At 44.2% G+C, this 14,139-nt stretch overlaps 1 protein-coding gene across 2 annotated transcripts in view; it reads left to right on the top strand.

Moving 5' to 3' along the window:
- The window catches only part of TPR (translocated promoter region, nuclear basket protein), a 62,522-nt gene that overhangs the window by 46,878 nt on the left and 1,505 nt on the right, over positions 1–14,139 (top strand). Inside the window, exons 38-49 of one of the 2 annotated variants that reach the window (XM_077332663.1) lie at positions 39–187; positions 1,145–1,228; positions 2,425–2,625; positions 3,666–3,800; positions 4,066–4,156; positions 5,220–5,398; positions 7,135–7,203; positions 7,718–7,809; positions 8,242–8,348; positions 8,468–8,563; positions 8,924–9,080; positions 13,535–13,653. In XM_077332663.1, the coding sequence (XP_077188778.1) occupies positions 39–187; positions 1,145–1,228; positions 2,425–2,625; positions 3,666–3,800; positions 4,066–4,156; positions 5,220–5,398; positions 7,135–7,203; positions 7,718–7,809; positions 8,242–8,348; positions 8,468–8,563; positions 8,924–9,080; positions 13,535–13,653 (1,479 nt within the window). Of the gene's footprint in view, positions 1–38; positions 188–1,144; positions 1,229–2,424; positions 2,626–3,665; positions 3,801–4,065; positions 4,157–5,219; positions 5,399–7,134; positions 7,204–7,714; positions 7,810–8,241; positions 8,349–8,467; positions 8,564–8,923; positions 9,081–13,534; positions 13,654–14,139 lie in introns of both variants that reach the window. The other variant, XM_077332662.1, reaches the window with a different exon arrangement.

The raw sequence follows: 14,139 nt of genomic DNA, 5'->3' as shown, positions 1-14,139 counted from the left end.
GAAATGGGTTTTGAGATAACAAAGCCCTACTGTTTAAGTTTCAGCGACGCCAAGTTCTTCCTTACCCAAACGTCAGCGAGAAGAAGACGACGATAGTACAGTCGAGAACTCAGAGCAAATTTCGGAGGAGATGGTCGATATGCCTCATTCCAAGAAATTGAGGACTATACAAAGAGTTGGACCAGAGGTTTGTAAGAACAAAAACCATTCTACTAATTTGGTTGTGTTTGTTCCTGACCGCTGCATCTAGCTTGAAGAAGATTCAGTTGCCCTACAGAGCAAGTCTCCTGCCGCATCACATTCTCATAGTCTCAGACGTGCTTTTCAATGGAAGCACTCCCTATGTCTAATTCAGACACCCACTCATCCCTATTGATCAAGTAATTGCAAGGCAAAGGAATCCATGTGCTTGTATTGAATACAGCCTGTGGTGTAAGCCAGTTTGGTGTAGTGGTTAGGAGTGCGGACTTCTAATCTGGCATGCCAGGTTCGATTCTGCGCTCCCCCACATGCAGCCAGCTGGGTGACCTTGGGCTCGCCACGGTGCTGATAAAGCTGTTCTGACCGAGCAGTGATATCAGGGCTCTCTCAGCCTCACAGGGTGTCTGTTGTGGGGAGAGGAAAGGGAAGGCGACTGTAAGCCGCTTTGAGCCTCCTTCGGGTAGGGAAAAGCGGCATATAAGAACCGACTCTTCTTCTTCTTCTTCTAAGCGTCAAAGTAAGTTGTACTCATGCAATAAAGTAAGCATGATCCTCTAAATCCAAAACTTTTAATCTGTTGGGGATTTCTTGTGAAGGAGGGAAGTTTATATGGTGTCTTGGGTCCACTGGGCAATTTTGGATGAAAGGATTTTTCCACCTGTGGCGTGGAAGGGAAGAGGCACGCTAACACAGCTGACAGGCCTTCCGCCCATGGAAATACTGGTGAATCCCCAAACCACTTTGTTCTGTGACCCCATAGTTACATAAAATTTGAAAAGATAACAATGATACAAGTTTAGAGGGATCAGGCTGCAGCAGATTAGACTATGTCAAAGATGATGATTCATAACTTAATATTTGCAGCTTAATATAGACAGCCCTTCTTGTCCATGACCATACACTTTGTGTGATCATTCTGTGATGAACTGACCTAATATTTCAGGAGGAGGTAACTGCAGAAGAGAGTACAGATGGAGAAATAGAAACCCAGGTCTACAACCAAGACTCGCAGGATTCTATGGGAGAAGTAAGCAGCAGAATAATTCTGCATCGAATATGCATGTCACACGGCAAGCATGGGACATTTGTGTGTGCGTTCCGCATTGGTCCATGATCTGCTTTCCTGGCACATATTTGAACATTGGTGTAGGGATAAGTCATTGGTGGAACAAGCAGACATCAGTTTCCTATTTATCACTGTTGGTAGAATTGAATACTTTGTTATTCAAAGAGGTGGTCTCCTGGTTAGTTGAGAGTTTGAGCTTTAAGGAGACAGCGTGAGAGAGGGTAACGGGAATTCTCCACCTATCTTTACAGGAACTTTTCTTTTAAGAGAGCTCTTCAAATAAGCCAGGCAGATGTTCAACCAGACAGGTTTTTATTAAAAGAATATAAATCAAACGTCACCCTAAACAAACACACACAGACACAGCTAAGGAATGGCATAGTGGAAAGAGGAAAAGCACTTTCAGGTGAGGGCTATAATTACCAGTCTCCAAGGGAAGAGGTCTGTGGAAACAGCAACAAAATAACCAGCATTTCACAGGAGGAGAGTAGATCCAACACTTTTAGGAGATGTGGCTATGGAGTTAAGAACTCGCACACTGGTGTTCTTGATACGGGGCAAAACGGGCCCTCAGGGGCAGACTGATGTGAGGCCCCAGAAACAATAACTTGATAGGCTTCCTGGAGATGGATGAAAGAGATAGGAGAGGCTTGACAGATTTTTCTAAGTTATGGAAAAGGAATGAAAGGAGCTTGGTGAACCTGTAAATACAGGATACGAAGTTAATGGGTTTGAGGAATAGAACTGAGTTGATTAGTCAGGGTAGGTGGGTGCAGAGGGAGTAAAGTTCGACTTGATGTGATTAGTCCAAAGATGAATCAATAGATTTCGGGAAACCCATTGTCCTAAAGTTATGCATCTCTCTGAGTCGTGGAGGGGGCCATTATCCAGTCAGCTGCTCTGACTCATCCTCTAGGCTGACATCCATTTTGTTCCATTTTAGGCCAGGCAGTGTCCAGTGCAATGCTTTTTGAAATGATATTTTAAGAAGTGTGTTTCTTCGTCTCTGAGCAAGAAACTGCCCCTCTGGGAGAGGAAGGGGTCTAGCTGCTAATAGTTAAGCCTCACACTGTACCCTTAGGTCTACAGTTCCCTCAGCAAGGGGAGGAATGCTTATTTTTACCACTTGTTTATTTATCCTTTATCTTGTTTTGAAGGGTGTTACTCAGGGGGAGTACACTCCCATGGAAGACAGCGAGGAGACGTCTCACTCCCTCCCAGTAGACCTTGGACCTCTTCAGTCAGACCAGCAGAATACATCATCATCCCAGGACGGCCAGGGAAAGAGGGATGATGTCATTGTCATTGACAGCGATGATGAAGAGGACGACGATGATGAAAATGATGGCGAACCCGAAGTATGGACACTTTGGGTTTCCTTGTAACCCCCTCCCCCCGCCTCCCCAATTCCCAACTTGTATTCTGCCCCTCCACTCAGCAAAAATTGAAACTGACCTCCAATTTAAGTGGAATTTTCATTGGCGGGAGGGGGAAAGCTTTACGCTATCAGTTAATGTTAATTACATCCATCAACCGTTAAGGAAGATAGTGCCATGTGCCAGCACAGTTACCAAATCAGTGAGGGCTTGTTCTGCAATTGCAGGCTCCTGTTCTTGATTCAGATGAGTTGCGTAGGAATCAGGCAGAGTGTTCTAGCACTGCGTGGACTGAATGGAGTCGCTGCATTAGAACCACTACTCATTCTAGAGCCAGCTTCTTATAGTGATTAGGAGTGCGGACCTCTAATCTGGAGAGCCGGGTTTGATTCTGCACTCCCCCACATGCAGCCAGCTGGGTGACCTTGGGCTCCCCATAGCACTGATAAAACTGTTCTGACCGAGCAGTAATATTGGGGCTCTTTCAGCCTCACCTCCCTCACAGGGGAGAGGAAAGGGAAGGCGAATGTAAGCCGCTGGTAGAGAAAAGCAGCATATAAGAACCAACTCTTCTTCTACTTGTACTGCTGCCACCCCACACCACATTAGAAAGAGAACCCAAATAGCAAGTTTTTCAGTAGTTCTGACTACTGCTCGGGTTGGATCCCACTAATAATCTTCCACTAACAGAAGGAACTTCCTTGCATTTTCCATTTTATTACAACCCTATCTTCCTAAAATGCTGCTCCCGGGGACCCTTGTAAACAGCATGATGAGGGAGCCGGATGTCTGTGGTAGGAGCAGGGAGTCCGTGAAGTTTGTCCCTGCCTTTCTGTTAGCTCGAATGTATTGATTGATGTCCTATTCCTTACTGTCCACCATTCTCTACTTGAGGCTTTGTGCAGACGACACAGCGTCCTCCAGTGGACAGTTCATGAACGATTGGCAGGTTCCAATCCAAGGGTGCTAGACCAGGTCAGAATTCGTGTTTCCGTGCTGTTCTGAAATGATACCCCTTGCAGGAATACGAAGATGAGGAAGAGGATGATGAGGACGAAGACGATGAAGACACAGGCATGGGGGATGAAGGTGAAGACAGCAACGAAGGCACCGGCAGCGTTGACGGGAACGATGGGTACGATGCAGACGAAACCGAGGTAAGACTGCCAGGTGCGGAAATGGGCTACTGCACAAGTGGCTGCATCTCACTTCTTTTAATCAGAGTCCTCCAAGTGATTCGCAACACTTGTACAATGCAACAGATTTAAAATCCAGCCGAAATCATAGACTGAAAAGAGGTCTCGGGAGCATCACACACACACACAAACACAGAGAAGCTTTATTCCACACAAGGTGGATACAACCATACGCTTTGCTCCTGAAGTTTCCATTGAGTTTCCTTTTTTGTATGCATCTGCCCAGGGTGCTGATGGAATGGATCCCAGTACAGAAACTGAAGAGAGCCTTGCCGGAGGAGAAAGCAGCCAGAGAGCAGCCGATTCTCAGAACTGTGGTATGCATGCTGAATAATGGGTTTTCTTTATTGACCATAGTTTGCCAAGGTAGCTGTGCTTCCCAAGGATGGAAACCGTTTCTGCCAGCAGAAGAACTGGGGAATAACCATTGTCCATTACCTTCTCCCATTTACTGTCTCCTGAACAGGATGTATGTGTAGGGGGTGATGGGTGGGGAAGCAGTATGGTAGGCTACAGCGGAGAAGAGTTATTTTGAGTGTTTGCTTCCCCAAGATGCTGGACTTACTGGTCAATGAATCCAAAGCAGCGTCTTCCATGCCTAGGGAAATGTTTTTTTTAACTTCTCATTTTTGGAGTATGAATTGGGTCCATAAGTAAGAGGAAATGGTTATACTGAACCCCCTGAAAAGTCAGAGCAGTAGCTTGAGAGCCAGTTTGGTGAAGCGGTTAAAAATCAGGGGACTGTAATCCAGCGCACCGGGTAATCCAGTGCACCCACTCCTCCTCCACGTGAAGCCACCTGGGTGACCTTGAGTCAGTCACAGTTAGCTCAGAACTTTCTCGGCCCTACCTACCTCACAGGGCGAGCGGGAGAGGAAGGGAAGGCAATTGCATGCCACTTGAGACTCCTTCAGGCAGTGAAAAACCCAACTCTCCTTGTGAGATTGATTCATGATATACATTTTTCCTGTGTCCAGAATTTAGTAGCTGCTTGTGATGTTTGCTTGCTTGTGATTTGCTTGTAACTTTCAGGAGGTGCAGCCATGCTGTTTTATTTGCCAGGGCTTTGGGGTATAAACTGCCAATCTCTTATAGCTGTAGGGGGGAGTTATTTGGGGATTTAGTTAGCTGGATTGAACCACAAGGAAAGTTGTGATTTAAGTACTGTAATTAATTATAACCCATTTCTCATTAATCAGAAATGTTGTCTTGGGGGCATGGTAGAACTTGCGGTGTTATTAACTGAGAAGTCTGTTCTACCTTTGGGCAAAATATACTCTTTGTTTTCAGCTTCTCAGTTCAGTACAGTCGTTAAAATGATCCACTGCTTCTAACTGAACAGGAAGAGCTTCTTACCAAATATTATTCCTTTGCCATAAGGTGACGGGAGCACAGGTGTTGCCGAGTCCACGTTCCCTCAGGAAAGCCCAAGAGAGCAGCAGCCAACCTCTGCTTCTGAGAGACAAACACCACGTCCACCTCGACCCCACCCGTTACCACCACGGCTGACGATCCACGCCATTCCTGCTCCACCACAAGAGCTGGGACCGCCTGTACAGGTGTGTGATCTCAGCCCAAACCTTTAAAATCTTTCAGAAAACTGCCGTGCAAAGTTTTTTATTATTATTATTATTTCTGTGCATCTGGAAAACTACTCTTAGGTGGTTCCTTTTTGGACCAGAAATATAGGTCTCTAGGGTGATTATGAATGGCCATGCCTGGCTAAGTTTTATTTCCTTCCCTTCCAGGCTCTCAGTAGTTTTGTGCTACAAGGACAGCAATAAAAGGTGTTCAGGAGTAATGGGGAGGGGGTAAAATTATAGCCTATAAAAGCATTATTAAAACAAAATCTTTGGCTGCAACTCTTTGGAATCTCTACTTTTTTACGTGGTTGTCATTACCAAGTGCCAGTAGAGCATAAGGATTCGAGGGGGGGGGTGGTCCTCCACTTTTTTTTCATTTGTATGCAACTCTTTTTCTATGAGCTGTTTGGCAATTTGGAGATGGTTCCCTGGGGTTGCTCTTGTTAGCAATGCTTAGTTTTATTTCTTTCATTGTCCCATGTTAAAACATGCTTAGATTAGGAATGTCGCTTTTGAAATAAGTGTTTTATCGTTGTAAAAGGAAGGTGTTATTTGGCTGTTGCTAAACTTGGGATCCTCAAACCTTGCCGTTAATGTAATGGAGATGGAGAGAGCATCTTTGTACTGTCTCCCCTTGGGATGGCCGTGCTTGCTTTCAGCTGGCAAGTGACCCATCAATGTGCGTGTGTGCACAGCGGAACACAGTTATATTAACTCTTAGTGCCTGAGTGCACTTTCCAGTTCTAAAACTCTGGAAAAACCATAGGATAGCCAACTCAAACAAATTTAGCCATCAATCTTTCAATATAATCTTACCTAAGGATCCAGTGTGGCTTGGCCTTATTAATAGCCTTCTTGTATACTCCTTCATCCCTCTTAAATGCCTCAGCTAATAACTCCCCACTGGATCTTCAGAAGTGATGCCCAGATAGACAAATTGCACATTTTGCAAACAAAGGCAGCATCCTCGTTCAAGTTGTTTAAACATGTCCCTTGTAGATCCTCTTATCTGAATAAGATTCTTAACCATCATCTTAGAGTAGCTTTCCCCTCCCTTCATTTCGAAACGATGCCCACAGAGGTCTTGGTTCGCTGTTATAGCTGTTCACCAAAAAATCAATGTTTTTGTATTTGTAAGGCACACAACCCAGGGCCAGATTCCTTAATGAGATCTTATGTGGTTCTAACCTCCACTCTGTCGCTGAAAAGAAAACCTACCTTTTATCTGACCGTGTTGACAGTGTTATATATAAAACCTCATTATTTGCTTTGGTAGCAAGGAAAATAAGGGCCAACCAACACTGTCATTGTTAAGGCAGGCTCTTAACATTCTAGAATGTCTGTATTTTGCATGCTGTTTCATAGTTCTGTGGTTTTAAATTTTATGTTTTCGGTGGCTTTATTCTGTTGTTATAAAATTATCTCATATATTTTGTAAAGGCCTCTGGTTATAAACAAATAAATTCTACTACAATTATATTAACTTGCTTTGTAACTCCCTTCTTCTGTTCTCCCCCCTTTCTCTGTCCTGAACACATTAGTCCTGCCAAAAAAGGGTCCAATTTCAGAATTTTGTCTTTCTTCCGTCTGCTTTTTCTTCTGTGTGCTGCTTTTTCTGTACTGCCATTTTTGGATAGGATGTGGCCAATGGGTCTGAGGTTGTTCATCTGCTGGTAGGCTGTCTGAAATATTTTTGATTGCTTTCCTTGTAGAGAATACAGATGACTCGGAGGCAGTCGGTGGGACGTGGACTTCAATTAACACCTGGCATAGGGGGCATGGTAAGGCCTATCCCGCCCCGCCCCCCCACACACACACACTCCCTTGGAAGATGCCTGAAAGGTTGAATTGATGAAGTGCTGAATTCAATCTCAGTAACAGGCCCTTGACTGCACCTCCCCCCACCACCTGTGCTCTTTCTGTTTGTGCTTCCATGGATTTTGAAGTAATCAGGAAGACATTTTGTAGCCTGTTCCAAGTGGAGCTGCTTATGTTAATTACAAAAACAATAAGGCAAATTGACAATATTGTCTTCCTTTTCCAATTTCTAAATTTCCCAGTCGGAGGAGTTCAACTGACCTTCAAAACAAATTCTACAGAACTGGGGTGGTGATGTATTTTATGGGCAATGCAAAAGTTTGTAACAAATTGTATACTTTGCTTTGGAAACTCTTCAGAATGCTTGTCAGCTCCCTTGTTTTCCACAGATTTCCATCACAGTATTAAAAAGTAAAAGCATATTAGGGTAGCATTTCTGTTGTTTTAGTTTGTGATTCTTAACGTTTTCTTTAGCAGCAGCACTTCTTCGATGATGAAGACAGGACAGTCCCTAGCACTCCGACGTTAGTGGTGCCACATCGTACAGACGGCTTTGCAGAAGCAATTCAGTAAGTGGATTCTGAGTTACGGTGGTGAAGATATACTTGAAATGTCTTCTCGATTGGAGCCCACTTAGTTAGGTTACAAGACCTATATGTCACTATAGTACACCAACCTCTTAATTCTTTGAAGTTGCTGAAGCAGTCCATAGTAGATGGCTGCAGGTCAGAAGCTGTGGGGGATCTCATTTGGTTATCATATATCTAATGATGAACACAGACCTAAGTGCTGGTGGTTAAATCTGCAGATGAGGACATCTATGGAGGGCAATGATCTTTGTACTAAGCTGAGGGGGAACCCACAGAAAAAAGAGCAAAGCTGTTTTAAGGGCTGTGATGAGAACTGCAGTTAGGGACCATTGCTGGACAATTTGTCTTATTTGTTCAATAGGTAACCAGTGAATTTAGGAAACAGAATGCCAACCTGTCTTGTTTTAATAGCTCTCCCCAGGTTGCTGGAGTTCCTAGATTCAGGTTTGGACCTCCTGAAGATATGCCACAGACCAGTTCTAGCCACTCTGATCTTGGCCAGCTTGCATCACAAGGAGGTACGCCTATCTAGCCGTTTTGACTTTTTGTGTTGTATTTAATGGGATTAATGACAACCATAATAAGAACCTAGCTCAGTCTCCTGGCTTGGGTCATTAACTCTGAAATTGCCTTGTAGGATTAGGAATGTATGAAACTCCTCTCTTCCTCGCCCACGAAGAAGAGTCGGGGGGCCGGAGTGTGCCGACAACCCCACTCCAGGTTGCAGCACCTGGTAAGTACTGGGAATGTCAGGGATATTATTTTGGTTGTGCAAATCAGGCTTCCTCAACCAGGGATTTGTGAAACCCTAGGGCTGCTTGATGGCCCTGGAAGGGTTTCCTGAATGGGTGGGAATTAACTAATGTTGATACATATTTTTTTAATTTGCTAAAAATTTATCAGGTGACACGACCATATACAGCTGTGCTATTATCATCATGTAGCTCAGAGGTAGTCAACCTGTGGTCCTCCAGATCTCCAGCGTTTGCTGGCAGGGGCTCATGGGAATTGTAGTCCATGGACATCTGGAGGACCACAGGTTGGCTACCCCTGATGTAGCTCATTCTGTGCTTTGTCTGCTCTTTGTTTCAAGTCTCTGTGTTCACTGAAAGCACGGCCGCTGATGCTTCAGAACATGCGTCTCAGTCTGTCCCGATGGTGACGACTTCCACGGGGAACTTGTCTACCACTTCGGAATCTGGAACCGGCGATGACGGCGACGAGGTTTTTGTGGAGGCAGAATCAGAAGGGTACGTTCGGCTGTCGGTGGCTAAAACTTGATCCCGCTGGCAGAGAGTGGCCTGTGCATAATCTTGTTTTAAATACCTCCACTTCACTTACCTGTCAAAGAGCTCATCACAGCTTTCCATACCGCGAATATACCTGCCTTTGGTGGCTTATAGAAATATATTATTTTTGTTATTTATTTAGTCTGCCTTCCTCCTTGGTGGGACTCAAGGTGGATTACATAAAGGCAGATTACGTAGAGTTGGAAGGGGCCATACAGGCCATCTAGTCCAACCTCAATGCAGGGTGAGCCTCAAGCGTCCAGGATAAGTATCTGTCCAGCCTCTGCTTCAAGACTGCCAGTGAAGTGGAGCTCATCACCTCCTTAGGCAGCAGATTCTTCTGCTGAACTACCCTGATTGTGGGGGAAAAAATCCTGATACCTAGCCTGTACTGTTCTATATGTTGTTTTAATGAATATACCTGCTTTTAGTGGCTTGATGCCTTTGAAATTAACTTGCAGAATAATGCAGTGGTCCAAAAGGTTCAAGTGGACTGCTTAATGCCTGTTCATGTTACTGACTCTTGCTGCGATCTCTGACCATGTAACACTCTGTTTACTTTATTTATCACATGGCAGAAAATAATAATAATAAGCAAATAATATAAAATATGTAACCAAGTTGGTACAACAGGAACACAAGCTGATTGGGCAAACTCCCTAAATTCTAGTATCTAAATTTCCAACCCACTGAATCACAGCTGGGGAGAGTTCAGAGAGCTCCGTCACATCTCCCTGGGGATCACGATGCTTACATGCCTGTGAGTAACACTGTATAGGAAGGATATCTGTGAACTCTGCCAGCGCCACAAGCAAAACATCAAACAGAAAATTTTGTTGTGGTCTGATGAAGACTACCCAAAACCAGAACTTATCCAGGGTCTCATCATTACATTGTCACCCAGATCATCTGTGTGTTTTGCTACCCCAGTGATGGCTAATTCACATACTGTAGGACAGTAAGTCTCGATTTGTTATAAGGACAAAGTCAGAGGGCCATTTCCTTTGATCCTGGGTTAGATTTGCCTTTGATATCTGAGCCTTGGGCATGTAATGCATTCAGATTTTAATACTTTCTCCCAGGGTTCTTCGGTTTGGTCAGGAGGGTGTTTGGGGGCTTGCTCCTATTTGTTCTTGTTTTATTGTAGTAAGGCCCAGGAATTTTCTACTGATGGTACTTCACCCAGCATCTTACCATGCAAAATGCTATCTTGGCAGTTAGAGATAATAGAAACCCTAACACCCCAATGGAGTGATGATTGTCCCGTGGTGTTATGCGCAAACACAGCCTTCCCTGTTGCCCTCATTGTTAGCAGGTGAACTCCATTTGTGGCATGTGAATACGGGTGCAGAACATTCCCCAACTTGGCAGTGAACAGGACTGCCTCTGCTCACCTCCAAGCTCTTTGTAAATGTCAGACCAGTGGTTCTCAACCTGGGGGTCAAATGACACTTTCACAGGGGTCGCGGCAGGGCAAGCAGCTTGGCCGGGGTAGATCGAGATAGAGCATTTGTCTGTCTGGAGCAGCGGAAAAGAGCAAGATGGGCATGGTGGGACAAGAGGCAGAACTGAACTGAGAAACCCTGGAAAAGAACCAATTTATATACAATCCTGAACAATGGATCTTCACGCCATTGGTCAGTTTTGGTTTAATTTTTGTGAAAGAACACTTGCATAATTTTATGGTTCGGGATCACCACAACATGAGGAACTGTATTAAAAGTTCGCGGCATTAGGAAGGTTGAGAACCACTGTGTTAGACATACAGTGATAGTTACTCTTTCAATGGGAAGCCAGGCTACAGTACAGTGTGTAAGGGGTGGAGCTGGGAAACCGGAAGGTTAAAAAGACTGTATTCAGCCATGCATCCCCTGGCCATCAGATTAGCCACTGTCTGCTTTTCTCCTTCCATCTGTAGAATGGGTACTGCAGTCAAAACCTGCCATGCAGGTTGATAGCTAGAAGGATTACTGAGGTTTATTCTGTGAGGCACACAGAATATGCCAGAAGCATTGTATAAATATGAATTGCTGTTGTTGGCTTGTATCACTTGATCTCTCTCTCCTCCCAAAAAAAGGAACACCAAGATATCTGTTTTAACCCCTTTAGGCCAGAAAGGCTTTCAGGCTACAAGCGGCTTAAGCAGAGCTGCCCTGTTTAGAGAGAGTGAATTGTTCCCATCTGCCTTTAGAGATGACTTCATGGCTGCAGGACGTGATTCACAGATTAATCTGCTGGCAGTGGAAAATATGCGCACAACCCAGGCTAGTTTTAGATGTAGATCCTCCGGCAATAGCAAAGATGTGAAGGTTTATAGACAGCTCAAATTGCGCAGGTCCATAGAAATGACTTGGCAGCAGTAGTAAGTGAAATGCTGTGTTCCTTTGGCCAACATTGGCTGCAGCGAATAACTGGCAACAGAGCACTTCTTCTTCCATTGATAAACTTCAGGCTGCTGCAGTTAAACTTGGTTAAGAGGAACTCAGTAATTTCACCCCCAGACTTTCATTCCCTGTTGGCATGGCTAGATTCTGCAAGAGGTTTTGTGGGGGTGGGTTTTCTTAAGGAAAACAAAATGTCTTCAGGAATTAGCATTGTTCTTTAGCGACACGTCACTGTTCAGTTCAGGTGTATATTGAGACACTTGCACAGATCCCACTAAGCCCATTCAGATCACCAGAAGAAAATCCACCTGCGGGAAGTGAGTGGGAGTTTGGTTGTTCATATAGAAAGTATTTTTTTTCACAGTTCTGGAGATATTAATCCTCTCCTAAGCACAGAGTTGGGCTGTTCCTATTCCCCAGGATCCTATCACATGCTCCTAAAACATGCCAGGTATTCTGCAGATTAAGGTTAAATATACAGCAGGTGTGTGAACCTTATTATGAATTATTCCTTCTCCCGCCACTGAAATCCAAAATGATGCTTTGACCCCATCACTGGGACTAAAAAATTGACTCCGGGATAGGGCTGTGTCTTCATAGAGTTCAACCCGTAGCCACAGCCTATTTAGAAGGAAAGTACATTCTGAAGTTCCGGTAGATCCGTGTATCTACTCCAGTGGATACATGTATATCAAATAGAAGTTGAAGATGCCCTCCACTGTATCAATAACTCTTCCCTATATATAATATTCCCAGGGGAAAAATTTTGAAAAATACTCTGGATTGATTGATATGGACAAGACTTGCCTTCTGCTTTGTGATTGAAATAAATATCACTCCTAGAATATCTTCATTTGCTTTGCAGCTTATAAACCTCATCATATTTTTTTTTAAACAATCATGGTTGTTCCACAGAGACTTCTTAATATAGCTGATGTTGTGGAATAGTTATAAATCTAATAGCGGTAACCTAAGTCATGTTTCCTGTTGGAACATTGGGCTTTCCGTGTTGTGTCTGGTGTTGTCTATACATGGATTGCATGTGTGCCTCAGGCTTGATTCCTAAATGGCTGGAGTTACCAGGGTCAGGCAGCAGCCTCTGTCTCTGTCTCTCTGTCTCTCAGGCAGCAGCCTCTGTCTCTGTTACGTAGAAGTGAAGTGCTGCACTGGGGTCCATCATGTCAAGGAAAGCAAGACTGTCCTTTCTTCCCTGATATTTGGTATCCTGGCTCTTATCTGGCAGGTATCCTACAGAAGAACACAAATGCTTTTTTAATACTAGCTGAGATAAAGCTAGACTCTAAATCAGGGGTAGTCAAACTGCGGCCCTCCAGATGTCCATGGACTACAATTCCCAGAAGCCTCTGCCAGCGAATGCTGGGAATTGTAGTCCATGGACATCTGGAGGGCCGCAGTTTGACTACCCCTGCTCTAAATGGTCAACATTTTACTAGTACTGAAATAAAAGGTAAAGGTATCCCCTGTGCAAGTACCGGGTCATGTCTGACCCTTGGGGTGATGCCCTCTAGCGTTTTCATGGCAGACTCAATACGGGGTCGTTTGCCAGTGCCTTCCCCAGTCATTACCGTTTACCCCCCAGCAAGCTGGGTACTCATTTTACCAACCTCGGAAGGATGGAAGGCTGAGCCAACCTTGAGCCGGCTGCTGGGATTGAACTCCCAGCCTCATGGGAAGAGCTTTCAGACTGCATGTCTGCTGCCTTACCACTCTGCACCACAAGAGGCTCCTAGTACTGAAATACAGAATTTTATTATTGTCTTTGTTCTTTCTAGACTTGTGTGTCATGAAGGTTTATAATCACCAGCTTTATGAAGTGTTTTTTAAAGTCATAATGAAAATGGGCCAGATAAGGATTTTCATTTCTTTTGTTTTTCATGTTAACATTTCCTGAGATAGGAGAGACTGGGCTGGATGAGGTTCTTTTTCCATTATAAATAAAACCGGAAAAGGGTTTGTCCTTTCATTGGTCTTTGGAAGTCTCATAATCTCACACTTCTCACTCCCTTTCAGAATCACTTCAGAGGTTGGGCTAGAGATTGATAGCCAGCAAGAGGAAGAATCATCTCAGACCCCTGATGAATCAGACATGCCTTCCACCAGTCAAGATCCTCCTTCAAGTTCATCTGCAGGTACAGCACAGTCCTATCAGTCAGGGTTAACTTGGGCAGTTGCTTATTCTCAGCTGGGTAAGCATGTTTGTCTGCAGTAGTAGAACCAACCTAAGACCAACACATTTCTCCAGCATAGCAAGTTTCTCAGCGAATGAATGATGTCGGAGCAATGTCATTTTAATTCTCCAATTAGAAGATCTGCATGTTTTCTCCACAAATTATTTTGTTGTTGCTGTGTAATTGTGGAGGCGAATGCAGATTTCAGTATAGGAAGTTGAGATATTTTATTGATCCAAGTGATAAAAAGCAGGCAAGTCAATTATCCTTACATGAAAGGTCTAAATGCGAGGCATTGAAGGCATCCCTCTAAAATTTCAGCAAATGGAAGAATTTCCATACACAGTATCATGACTTCCTTATCTCCTCCTTCCCCCACCGTTACAGCCCCAAATGCCCCCTGAAATACTGGCCTCCAGTAATAGTTTGAAGAAGATGTGAAGGTCT

This window comes from Paroedura picta, chromosome 4 (genome assembly GCF_049243985.1).
Source record: "Paroedura picta isolate Pp20150507F chromosome 4, Ppicta_v3.0, whole genome shotgun sequence".
NCBI lineage: Eukaryota > Metazoa > Chordata > Lepidosauria > Squamata > Gekkonidae > Paroedura > Paroedura picta.
Note: the sequence above shows the minus strand (reverse complement) of the source record. Positions and strands in the feature narration are given on the sequence as shown.